Raw genomic sequence first — 13,342 nt, forward strand, 5'->3', positions numbered from 1 at the left:
CAATAGAAAGGATGGAGTTCAAACTTTCTTTCTTACTTGGAAAAATAAATTGCACGCTTCAAGAAAATTAACTCTCATGCGCAGATGTTGATGGCAAATTCTATAATCTGGAAGGTAAGTTACGGTGGAATTTATACTGAAACTTAAGAACTGCATTTTTGATTAGCAGTGAACATTTTTACCTTCCACTGACACAGGCCGTGAATGAGATTTTCTGACAGACACTGCTATTAACACAAAGCTCTTTTCCAAGACGTATTGGCAGAATAAACTGTCAAACATACCGTTAGTAATTAATCTTTAGAATTTCTCAATCACATTGCTATAGTTATTGGTGCCAAACCGCAAGCAGAGTACCCATCTCATCGAGCTAAACTATGTCACTTTGCCCGAGTAGTTCAAAGTTCCTTCAATCCATTGAAAGTGTCTTTGTTGTTTTATGACTTATACAAGTGCATTTAATAAAGCCCCTTTCAAGAACTCGGTGATGAATATTTGAAAATATTAATGCAGGTATGTATTCCTAATCAGAAGTAGAAGAAACAAAGAAATAGCCATTTTTAGAAATCCCAGATATGGCTTTAAAATTACTACCAGTGCTTAGTAGTTAATTTCCTCTTCATACAATACTTATTCAATCAGAACACTTAACAAAAATTAAAACTTGATATTATAACATTTTACAACTCTCAGCCACAAATTACAAACATATGCTACATAGCTGAAATAAAACACACGTGAGATAGTTGATGCAGTTACTTTTAGCAGAATTTGTTTATATATGTAAAACACTGATCAGATATTTCTCCCGCCTTCTTAGCGGGCCTTCGCGGTGTAGAGGTCTGCATGCTGGGCGCGTATTCCAGAGGTCCGTTGTTCGATTCGGGGCGAAGGCGTTGCTCATCTTTCACATCTCTTGCTTCCAAAAAAGCCAATAGCTCTACAAGCGGCGCCCGAACTAAAAAGGGGGGGGTGGATGATGATTCTCCACATCCAGGATTTGGCGACTGGGTCCCTTAAACTCCAGTCACTCTTTAAAAGGGGGAGTATATAAGGTATTCCCCGCCTTCTTAGCGTGCCTTCCTGGTGTAATGCTCTTCATGCTGGGCGCGTATTCCAGAGATCCATGGTTCGATTCCCATCGGAGGCGTTGCTCATTTTTCACTTCTCCTGCTTACAAAAAATGCCTAATGTATCTACACACTTAAAACTACCAGATAAAATTTTACTTAAAATTAACCGTAGTTTCAATACAATAAACTGTACGATATTTATAATATAATTATACTTTAACTGTCAAAATTTCAAATTTTTCACTCAGTTTATTGGTAACTTTTATAGGATACTGAAAATGCCACATGACTGAAAATGTTTCAAGTATTTACAACAGCATTTTCAACATTCAGTCAATCAATATACAATTATTCTAATCAATCAATGCATGAATAATAATTATCTGAACATATAAAAATTATTGAAGATGAGAAACCCTAATTTAAGTAGAAGACAACTTACTAACATTTTAAGAAAATATGATAAATTAACAAACTGACCACTGCGCCGACAACCATTACTTGCCATAAAACGTTTAATGTTAGCCATAACAGGAGGCACGCTTCTTCTATTAAAATGCCATTTTCCGGAAAATGGGCAATTACGCAGCTACTAATTTGTTGAAAGAGTTAAAATACGAAATGCAAGGCTCTTCGTATGATTGCGATAATTTAACTCTTCTAGTTTCATTCTAATGGCATAAGATACAAACACTTTATCAGTTTGGAAAAGAGATACTATTAAGGGGATATAAAATTTTTCAGATCTGAGCCATTTAATTAATCTTTAAAATGTAAAGAGTTTCTTTTAATTGTTTGATCTGATAGCCCTTTTCTGGACTATACGTCTACATCGTGATTTCCATGTTAGAAGGGATATTTAGTAAAATTTCCAGGGATATCGTTATCCATTACTCTTCTACTACTTTCAGATATCATCAATTGTGGTGAGTTTACGCTTAGAAAGAGCTCTTTTCAAGAGACCAAAGACATAGTAACCCATAAATGAAGCAACAGGGGGTTTCGCATAACACGTTGAAAACGTATACATGAAATTGCTTTATCAGTCTTCATTTTGTCAATGAATGCAGTGATACTTTTCGAAGTATCAGTTTTACTTTGTTTTGATGAAGTTTCACTCATTGAAAGTCATTAGGGTAAGGAAATGGAATTTCTTCAGTAAATATTGGACGTAAAATTTTCTCCTGATAATAGAGTTCAATTTAACACTTTTTTATTCTATTTATATTTAATATCCTTTTTGAGAGAATCATAAACATCTTAAGGAAACTTGCTTTGTATTGACGGATAAAGATCTGTATATTTTATTGTCTTCGCTTACCATAATAAACAGACCTCATTTTTTTGCCATTTTTGCTGTCATTTAGGTAAACCCATGCTTCATCAAGAGTCAAATCGTGTCTCCATTTATCTCCTGCTAAATAGTATTCATACATGATTTTACAAATTGTTCTGTGTTGAGATACATGCTTCGGCTAAAACTGCTGAACATAATGATTTTAGTTCTTTTAAGTTATAAATCTCAGTTTATTATTTTTTACTGTTATTACAGATGACTTTGTGAGACTTTGAAATTAGTTTGTGCGTCGGGAGATTTTTCTCTGTAATGACTTTAGAAACATTACAAATAGTAGGTACTTTCTTCGAGTATTTGTTTGTAGTTTTTTTACATGAAAGAATAATAATCGGCGGTTTTTCCCTTTCCAGTTAATGTATAAGGTTTTCCTCCCGCCTTCTTAGCGTGCGTAGTGTAGTGGTCTGCACGTTGAGCGCCTATTCCAGAGGTCCGTGATTCGAGGCTGTTTTGCTTTGGGTTTAGGGTGTTGCTATATAAGATATTTCTCCCGTCTTCTTAGCATGCCTTCGTAGCATCATCTTTGGTCTGCACGCTGGGCGCGTATTCCAGGGATCTGTGGTTCGATTCCCGGTGAGGACGTTACTCTTTTTCAAATCTCTTGCTACGATTATCTCTGTTTAATGCCTCTAAAATGATGTTGCTTATTTACACTTGGAAATTTTAATCTGATGCATTTCAACGTATTTTTGAATTATCGACTAGGAATATTTCTCTTCCGACAGGGTAAAAACATATCCTCTAATCCACAACTTGCTTACATGCGTCATTTTGAATAAAGAATAAATTTAAAAGTAGCAAGCGAAATTTCTCATTTCAAATAATGAGCTTTTGCAAGAAGATTTTAATCAATAGTTTGCTTTTTTGTAACTCTTTATCGAAATCATTCTGAAAGTGTATGAAAATCCTCCTGCATTTTTCAGTTGAGAGCACATTCAAATACATTAAAAGAATGAATCGACCAGAAATAAAAATACGAAATTCAAATAAATCATAACGTTGGCACAAGGGACGTTGTAGACTCGTTGGTTGTTTTGTGATATAATACAACTTTTTATGCAGTTATTGCAATTAATTTTTTAAAAAGAATAAATGCATTATTTAAGCAGACTACTTTTGCAAAGCAGCGAAAGGCAAATGCGAAGAATTGATAAAACATACATACTTGCAGCGTCTTCTTCCAGAGGCGGGAGGGTGGCCACAGCCGTGATGCTGGCAACTACAAAGGGAAAAAGCGAAAACATCACATGCAAATCAACAGCAGCTAACTAATGCAAAACTATTATAATCAACTAGCACACATATAAAATAAACACTATAGCAATTACATGTAATAAACTCAAGTGCCAAATATTGAAGGTAAACAAGAGGGAATATTTTCAATTTATAACTATTGAAGAAATGGTTTCAATCAAAACTCATGTATATGATGCAAAACTCATGTCCTATCCGTTTTGTGCTGACTTAGTTGGGTTAGTAATGAGAAAGATACGTATCGCCACCTTTGATCTTTGGAAAACCATGCCAACCTGAAAACTGAATCCCCGTATTTCGGGGATACCCAACGGTCATGAAATTCCCATGAAGCTGTTAAAAGGATTTACCAGGCAGCAGTAAGAGCACAGTATGGGCGTTAAAATTTGGCGAGAAAATGGGACGACCAGTGGATTATCAGGATAATTAATATAACACATTATAAATGAGTTTGGCTTTCATAATATTTAAGTTAACAAGGATGTATTTTGACACTTCAATTAAAGCAAAATATAGTTCAAATTGCATTCAACAAGGTTTAGTCGTTATCAACCTACTTGCATAATCCTGCTAAACCCAAGACACAGAGTAATTCGCATTCACCTAACTAAGAAATTTCGGAATTCGATCTTGGATTATTATCAACTTGTGGCCTAGTCTGACTAATCTCGTTTCCAGCAGTTTTAAACTAAGAATTTGTTTGTGGAAGTAGATAACTGCATGGCGCATAAAACATTAATGAGACTGAAGCATGCTTTGACCTCTTCGAGGTGCACAAATTTCATTTGGGGATTTGTTTAACATACACGTTGAGTTCATTATACCATCAAAATCATATGATCCTTCTTCCAAAAATGCTGACTTATAAATGGTTTCGTAAGCATATTACGGATCTTCTGACACTTAGCCAGCCGCCAAATTTAAACTGAAGTGGATACTAATGAGACATAGCGCAATTTCCGCATAGAGGGATGATTCCGCATAGAGGGATGACTTTCCAATTCATTACTATTGGAATTGGCAAAATATTAAATAATCGGCTTAGTAATAAATCAGAGTAATATATAGTTTGATTATATTTATAGAGTTATTAGGGAAACCTTTCAAAGATGACAACAAGCATTAAAATTCAAAGATGGATCTTAGACTTCAGCAGTTTTCTATTAGTATCTTGTAATTCTCGTGCTTTGTGTGACGTAAGTGCATTTGGTGTATTCAAATATTTTTCTAAATCAAGAAGTTTCGTAGGTTTAACTTCTACTGCCCACATGGACTCTAGATTACATATAAAAATTTTTGTCAATTCCTTTTGAATTCAATTTTGCGTTTGATGATTATTGGGAGTAAAGGAGTCAGGGTACAGAGTGATAGGGTCGTTTTGGAATTAAAATAAAAAATTATCAAGTATTTCTGACATTTTAGAGAGAGATACATTTTAAGGTTTAAACCCGTAAACCTTTAATTATAGACAGACAACTGAATATCTATATTCTATTGAAAGAGTATATTTGTGCGTACGTAGATTATTCGTTGTTCCAGCACATTATAGTTTTTTGTTACATCGATTATCTCTGTTTTTCGAGAAAAGAGGAGCTACTTATTATCAGGCAAATACGTAAGTCTTCGGAACTTGGGTTGATTACAGATAATAAGAAATATAAAAAAAAAAAAAAAAAAAAAAAAAAAAATTCTAATATTAGCTTTGACACGCCGTGAGTTTAAAAGCTTACTACTATAAATAGCATGCAAATCTTAAGTCTCAAACGCGATTTAAACATAGCGTAACCAAAAACTCTGTTTCATTTGCATAAATATTTATGCTTTAAACAGGAAAATTTGACCTTATATGAAAGTTGGAGGTTTTTGTAAAGGGATTTTGACAGCAAATGAAATGCATTGCTCTATTGCAAAGAACAAACACATTTAAAAAAAAATAGAAATTAAATTGCCAATCGTGACTCTCATCAGTCCTTCTCGAAGTCGGGGTCGAACAAACAGCTGGAAGATCAGGAGTTCGAATCCAGTCGAAGACAATCCTGAAATTCCCCTCTTCCTGCTCACAAAAATTTACTGATTTCTGTAAGCTATGCTAAGTGCTGATTTCCTACATCAGTTTCAGAAAAATTTCAATTTCACAATATGAGCAGGACTTCGCTGTTTAACGCATGCATATCAAATTAATAAGATTAGTGTTTTCTAATGTAATTGAAATACTCATGATTGCCCTTAAAAGGCTTATTTAATGGCGATGAATTAGGACAGAACCTACAAATCTGAAGGTGGACTCTTTCTATAAATAATATATGAAACAAAATTTTCATTAAAAGTAAACAGTTCCACTTTCTTAAATATATTACCGTGTTTTTACTATGTAATACAAAAGTCTCTTTTTATTAACTTGCATTTTGGAAAGCGAAGAATAAAGATTGGTCCATAACAACTACTAATGAAAACTGAAGTAAACTTTTGTGAAATATTATAGAATTCTCTTTACAGACTCATTTTCTTTATGTAATACTAGCAGAGATACGAGGATTTGCAGCTGCGAAAATCTTATCTTTCCTGAACGAGTTACGTAAGTAAGAGCTTCGGGGTTTTTCTAATGGATGCCAAGGCACTTCCGGGACTCTCCCTTTAAAAGTGTTTACGAAGAGATGGTGTTTTATTTATATTTTTATGATTTACACCCTCACTTGATAAGAGTTTTAACACTTTTTTCTGCCTTTACGAACGATGCGAAAGTAGGGAAAGAAGGAGAAAACACATGAATCAGAATTTTAAAAGCATCTGGAAGGGGAAGATATTATTCTCAGAGATTAAAAGGTCCTTCTTTATATTTTCAGCAACTTTTAAAGCGTGGATTTCTTTTAAATATGTATTTTATCAGTAATTCAACTTTACTCAGACTTAACTTTAATCGAAGTTTAATTATGGAAAGGAATATTATTAGCATGAAAAGAAATAGACGTACAAAAGATGCTACAGTTTCATGTTACTGGCCACGAGAGGGCGCAATTATGTTTTTTATCTTTTCTTACTTTGCGGATTATTTGATTGAGATGCAGCGACAGAAAAATGATGAATGTTCTTCTCTAAGAAACCGAATTATAAATATATGTAAATAAAGTTTTTTGAGTCTTAAATGGCAAGATATCAGAGTGTCCTGTAGATTTCATCAAGGAAATATAAGCAGAAAGATTTCCTTATCAAATATTGTTAACTGTTGACGGTAAAAATAAGAAAATACAAATTAGAACCACAGGCAATAATTAAAAAAAAAGACGAGTGTTTATAACGTCATAATCAAATGAATATTGTCAGGATGCATTAGAGTAAAAAAATATGACAAATGATTTGCATTTCCACATGTGTCTAAAAATATTGGTGTACCCAGAATAAGACAGAAATTAAAAGAAAGTATGTTTTCTTTAAAATAGCAAAAACATTAAAGCGATTTCAGGTAGTCAGGTAATGACTGGCAGGCATGAAATGGTTTCAGGAGCTTGAAAATAACTATTGCTTTATATCTATTTCTTTTCTTTCGCTAAAAAGAAGTAATAAATCTGCATTAACTAATAGCAGTTACTTTAAATTTTATGTTTCTTCACTGAATATAAATCATAAAACTCAGAACCCTAAAAGCTCTTATTTTTAGTCTATAAAGAGCTATAACAAACATTAAGCAAGTTTCATTAGATACAATAGATTTTAATTTATTATTTCGTAGCTTCTGAAGTGAAAAACTTTTAGCAATACTACCTTCCCCTTCAGAAATAAAATAAAAATAATTGTCACTCATGATTTTACTCTTGAAGAATTTAATGAACTCTGTTTCACGGTTTCTATGGATATCTCAAATACTCCCTCTGTAGCAATATAATATCAATAAGTGAGTATTTAATCAGAAATCTTTGCGAATGCAGCTATAATTTATGTTTTAGCCCAAAATTGCGAAGCCTTCATTAAAAATCAATATTTCATGATTTTGGCCATTTGTTTTGACACATATTTCAATGTTTAGGTTAATCCACTGATCGAAATCAGTTATTTAATTTCTGTTGAATATCAGCGCATTCTGAAAGCAAAATGAAAAAAATGGAGTTTTCAATAAAAGATCGAGCTGCGATTGTCCAGTTCTTGATGCATCAAAAGAAAAACGAAAAGTTGCAGAAAGGTGCATTTTCGTTTGCTGCAAAACAATTTAAGAACAACAGAATGACCATATTAAGAATTTGGAAACGGGTTTCCTAAAAATATCGCCAAAGTAAATCTTATGATATTGTTGATGCTTTGAAAAACAAATCTGATGTGGACATTACATTACATCTTTGTACGGTTTATTAAATTATACAAATTTTTCGCTGCATTTCATTTAAACTTATTTCCTCGAATTTCAGTAGATATAAATGCAGTTCTTACTTCTTTACAATTAAAATTCGAATTTAGTCCACGCAAAAACAAGGGATTCATCTTGCGGGCAGGAAGGAAGTTTTTTTTTTTTTTTTGGTTCACAAGACTAGAAGTTTACTTTTGGTCCGACTCGACAAAAGGACACTGAAATTAGTTCAGAAACTGAGTTAATTAACTAGTCTACTAAAATTTTCAAATGTAAACAAATGGCGCACTTCGTTAGGCTTAAAAGCACTTACACAACTTTTAAATTGTTGATAAATCTACAATTATTGCATGCAGATTAATTAAAGGCATAAAAACATAAACCGGAACATAAGAATGACATAACAACATTAATTCAATATCTTTTAAGGCCCAAAATGTACAATCTACCAACATAAATAATAAAAATCTGAGCTTAGCAAGCCGGCTAAAGAGAGGGTACACACACATATAGTACATGTAAAATATAAAAAGTACTATGGCTTTTCTGTAAGCGAACAGGCAACCTCTAATTAACTTTCCGTAATTTCAGAATCTTCGCCCTAGACCAGTACTTTCCAGAACATTCTGGCGTGTTATGTAACCGCTTAAATGCAGAGTTTGCGCTATTTTAGTCAGACTGTTTTCTTCTTCCTACTGCTATAAGACTTTTGCCACTGCTCTTCCCATCTATCTTCCTTTGTTTGAGCAGTATGATGCATTAAATTTAAAGTTAATTCTATTTAGTTTAAATTACTATTGCATATGTAATCTTGGAGAATCTGAAAGAATAATGATTTGGCCATTTAAGAAAGACGTGGAATCAAAACAACTAACTTCTCTGTCGTCATTTGGATACCGCCTTACACTCCCAGCCACGATGACTGCAAGCTGATTACTCTTCTATATGTTCCCGGAAATATTACATATATATATATATATATACACTTTACATATATTACATGTATATATATATATATATATTACTAGTTAGCTTTACAATTTCTATTTCAATTATATTATATATATATATATAACCTATAAGATATTTTTCCCACCTTCCTAGCTTGCCTTTGTGGTGTAGTGGTTCTGCACGCTGGGCCGGTATTCCAGAGATCCTGGCGAAATCGTTTGCTCATTTTTCATCTTGCCTGCTTCCATATTCATATCCTAATGTCTCTAAAAACCAAAACAGGAGGTGGCAAATACATGTTACAGCAGTCCCATAAACAAAAATCCGTCGTTCAGAGACAACTCGTTTTTGAGTTATGTGAGATATATACATACGTACAGATGCCACAGAAAAAAAAGAAAAAAAGAAAACCTCTTTTGAGTCACTTTTAACTCCATTTTACAGGCCATTTTAAGAACACAGCTTTTATTCTGTCTGAAAGAGCAGGTGCCATATAAACCCATCATTCGAATAAATTCGAGAGCAGTCAAATGGATATTTTGGTTAAAAGTTTTCACGAAATACAGTACTTCCTTTACTTCCTAGAAGGAAGTAAAAAAAAAACTATGGACGTAAATAATGCAAGATCATTGACAGTATGGAGCAAGTTTAAAGAAACAATTGCAAACACTTAGACATATTCCTCTTAGCAGAGCAAACACTGTACAGGTACTGTAGGTTATTTTGAAGCTGGAGTCATGAAACATGAGCAATGTCCTCTCCGGGATTCGAACCTCGGACCTCTCGAATACGAGCGGAGTGTGCTGGCCATTACACCACGACGACATGCTAAGAAGGAGGGAGAAATATCTTATAACACCATGGAAGCAATAAATATAGACTCTGATGACATTTGTTCCAATAATATTGGATAATAAGTTTTTGTCACTTCAACAAGTTATACTGGAAGCAACGAAAAACGATGGTTCCAATAATTTTAAGCTCACGCACAATATAAGGAAAACAATGCTTCGCAGCCAGGGGATCCCACTTATAAGTTTAAAATGTAGTAAAGAAATTATTGAAAAATCCAGAAACGATATGAACACTTAAAGTAAAATTTAGGAGTAATATTGTTAATTTTTTGTTTAATTTAATCTAGGTTTTTGATAATAAATGTTGCGTTCTGTATTTTATTTTATTTATTTATTTATTTTTGCTACACTTATTATGGCGCAAATTAAATTCATCAAATGTTACTATTATTATGAGACAGAGGGAGTTGAAGCCCTAATGTCCTATAAATTATTTCAATTCTACCAAGTAACTACCAATCACACTGTTTTATAATAGATGTAGAGAAAAATAATAACTTCTTCATTTAATGAATTCCATCGTTTTACGTCCTTATAATTAAGAGTAACAAGTAATATAATTTTTTTAAGTAATTCCCACTTAGGTCAATAAAGAAAAATTTTATTTTAGTTACTTTTTTTTAACATTATTAACATTTTTTCGTTTCATCATTAACATTTGTTTCGTTGTAGATGGAATATTAATTGAAGAACTGGACTGCTCGAAACTCACTGGAAAGGTTCCTTGCAATAATGAAGCTTTACAAGAGATGGACACAATGAGAAATTGTATACCACCATCAGCTTCATAAATTAGAAACGAAAAAATTTTAATAAAAAGTAACTAAAATAAAATTTCTCTTTGCTGACTTAAGTAGGAATTGACTTAAAATACTTTTCCTTAATATTTTAATATGTGCAAAACTGTGTTAACGTCAAGTGTCATCCACTACAAGTTTAAAAAATATATTTGAACTTAAGGGAAAGAATAAAAAGTATTTTATTAACGAGTGAAAATTTGAACAAGGTATAAGTAGATTGTGAGCTAATAGTAGGAACTTAAATAAAATACTACACAAAATTCGTAGATGAAACGATGATATTTTGAAGGAAGTTAGACAAAACTATTGTATTTGCATTAATATTACACTGTTATGAATTTTGTATTTAGTTAGATATTTTTAGTGGAATTATAATTTATTTTTTCCCATCCAATTAAACACGAGATATATTTTAAGAGAAAACTACATCGGGAAATTTAAAATACAGGAGCAAGTGCATTTAACATTTAATAAATAGATAATTCGTAATTTATATTTAAATTTAATAAATGTAATTGACTACCATGTTAGCTGGAACCGTAATTCTACTCTTTTGCTTTCCAGAAATCTCTAGAAGCAGAAATTACTAGAATCTCTGGCGACCGATTTAAAAGCTATAAAACGTCCAGACAGGTTGTTGTTTAATTAGCTGCTATAACTGTTTAGAGTTCAGCGAGGGATCGGATTAGCTTTCTCTTTGCATTGCGTTTTACTTAAAAGTTTTTGTTTTAGTAGTTTAAAATATAGCTATTGATTATAATGCGTGATATTGTACGAATATCTCTGAGGAAAAATCCAGCGTTCCGTTATATTTCTTGTGATAAGAATAAATTTTATTAACCTATAATCGGACTTGTGCATTCAATCTATTACGAACCCGTTCGCTATCGATTTGAAAAGTGCTATTAAAATGTTGCGATGATCTGCTCAGATAGTTTCCTTCTATTAAAAAGACAACCGTGAACAAACTTTCATATTTCAATTACTTGTAGGCTTTCTGGCATTTTCTAGACTTAAAATATTGATTCGCTTGTTTTCTGAAGCCATAAAAAAGAGAATGGGAAAATATTAAAAGTTATCTCCTTGTTTTATTCAGACAAAGGAAAAAAGAAAGGAAAAAAGAAACGTAAAGTAAAGCACGGGGAACTGAGTTCCCAGATACCAAATACCAAGCTAATGATATTTTAAGTCCCCTTTCAAATACTAGATAACCGAATGTGGGGGCTCATCAAGAGATAAAGCAGCGTAAACTCCATTAACTGATAACAACAGATCCCCCTCTATTTTGAAAACTAGCCCTCAAGGGGCTAACCGGACAGACAGATTACCTTTTCTAGACTCGTTGTTTACACTGATAGCAAAGTGCTCTTTTCGTTTTATCTTTTCTCAAACGGATTCTAAATGCACAAAAACACTTTTAAAGTAAGCTTTTATAGCATTTTTAAAGAATAACAAAGAGAAATATTAATAACTCAAAAATTCATCTGATACATTCATCCACCAATATTCTCAACTCCAAAATCCACCTTACGAGATACTCAGAGTATGCTGATTGTTAGCTTTCTTCCGCTAAATACACTAAAATTCAAAGCTGAATTTGCTAGTATTTCTCAAGGTAACATTTTGCATTTAAAGAATATTTGATAAAATTTTGGACACATTTTCAGAATATGTTTGATGAGAATTCGGTTATATTTTTTCGAATGTTACTGTCAGGCAAGTGAGATAAGTACAACGAAACGCAAAAGAGCTCTAAAAAAGGAATATAGTTTTATACTTCAAATAAATCAACGCCTTTTGCTACATAGTGAATTCGTTCTCTCTAATCAAATAACTAACACTGTTGTTTATAATCTTGTCTGACACAAAATATTTAACCAAATCAATCAATAGTACTAATTTTGTAAACTAACATAATTAATTACTAATGTAATTAAAAAACAGTAAAGTTATTCATCCAAAGGACACTTACACATTTTTATTTATCTTAGTTTGTCGTTTTATACTGATTACTAGTAAAATTATTTTGGCAATACCAGTAATTTTATACGTTTCAGTTATTTCTACTAATACTTACTTTAATTTGTTTGCTTTTTCTGTCTTCTCTTATTCTTTCCGCGTTTCCTCTCCAGTATGCAAATTAGTCAGAGAGAACGAGTATATTTTTTTAAACTGATGTAGTGAAAAGATTAGTCAGATTAGTCAGAAAAGATTCGCTATGTGACCGCACGTTTTTATTGCTATCCGTTGTTAAACTTGAATATCAGCTTCGCATTCCGTCGGCCGAATTATTATCCTGCCGATGTAAGTTCAACATGTTAGATTTAAACTGAATTGTGTAGTAACTCTTACCTTCAATTTTAGTGTTATGTTATCTTTTAAGTTCTCACAGCAAGTGGTCGGTGATCGTAAGCACGTAAGTCCGTGGCGTCTGTAAAGCGTTGTGCTCCGTTTATAAGGTATTTCTCCCGCCTTCCTAGCATGCCTTCGTGGTGTGGTGGTCTGCACGTTGGGCGCGTATTCCAGAGGTCCATGGTTCGATTCTCGGCGAAGACGTTGCTCATTTTTCATCTCTCCTACTTTCAATTAACCTTATGTCTCTACAGTAACGCCTGAACTAAAAGGGTGTTGGATGATGATTCTCTACACCCAGGATGTGGCGACTGGGTTCCCTAAACCCCAGTCGCCCTTTAAAAGGGGAGTATATGAGGTATTTCTCT

The 13,342-nt window shown here is 32.9% G+C and overlaps 1 protein-coding gene across 3 annotated transcripts in view; it reads right to left on the bottom strand.

The window, feature by feature from the left end:
* LOC118183122 (cubilin-like) overlaps positions 1-13,342 on the bottom strand; it is a 501,423-nt gene that overhangs the window by 95,074 nt on the left and 393,007 nt on the right. For all 3 annotated transcript variants that reach the window (XM_085813677.1, XM_085813678.1, XM_085813679.1), the window contains exon 2: positions 3,593-3,646. In XM_085813677.1, the coding sequence (XP_085669803.1) occupies positions 3,593-3,646 (54 nt within the window). The remainder of the gene's footprint in view (positions 1-3,592; positions 3,647-13,342) is intronic.

This window comes from Stegodyphus dumicola, chromosome 3 (assembly GCF_044657685.1).
Source record: "Stegodyphus dumicola isolate Sdum_Otavi_A_Nest chromosome 3, ASM4465768v1".
NCBI classification, from domain to species: Eukaryota; Metazoa; Arthropoda; class Arachnida; order Araneae; family Eresidae; genus Stegodyphus; species Stegodyphus dumicola.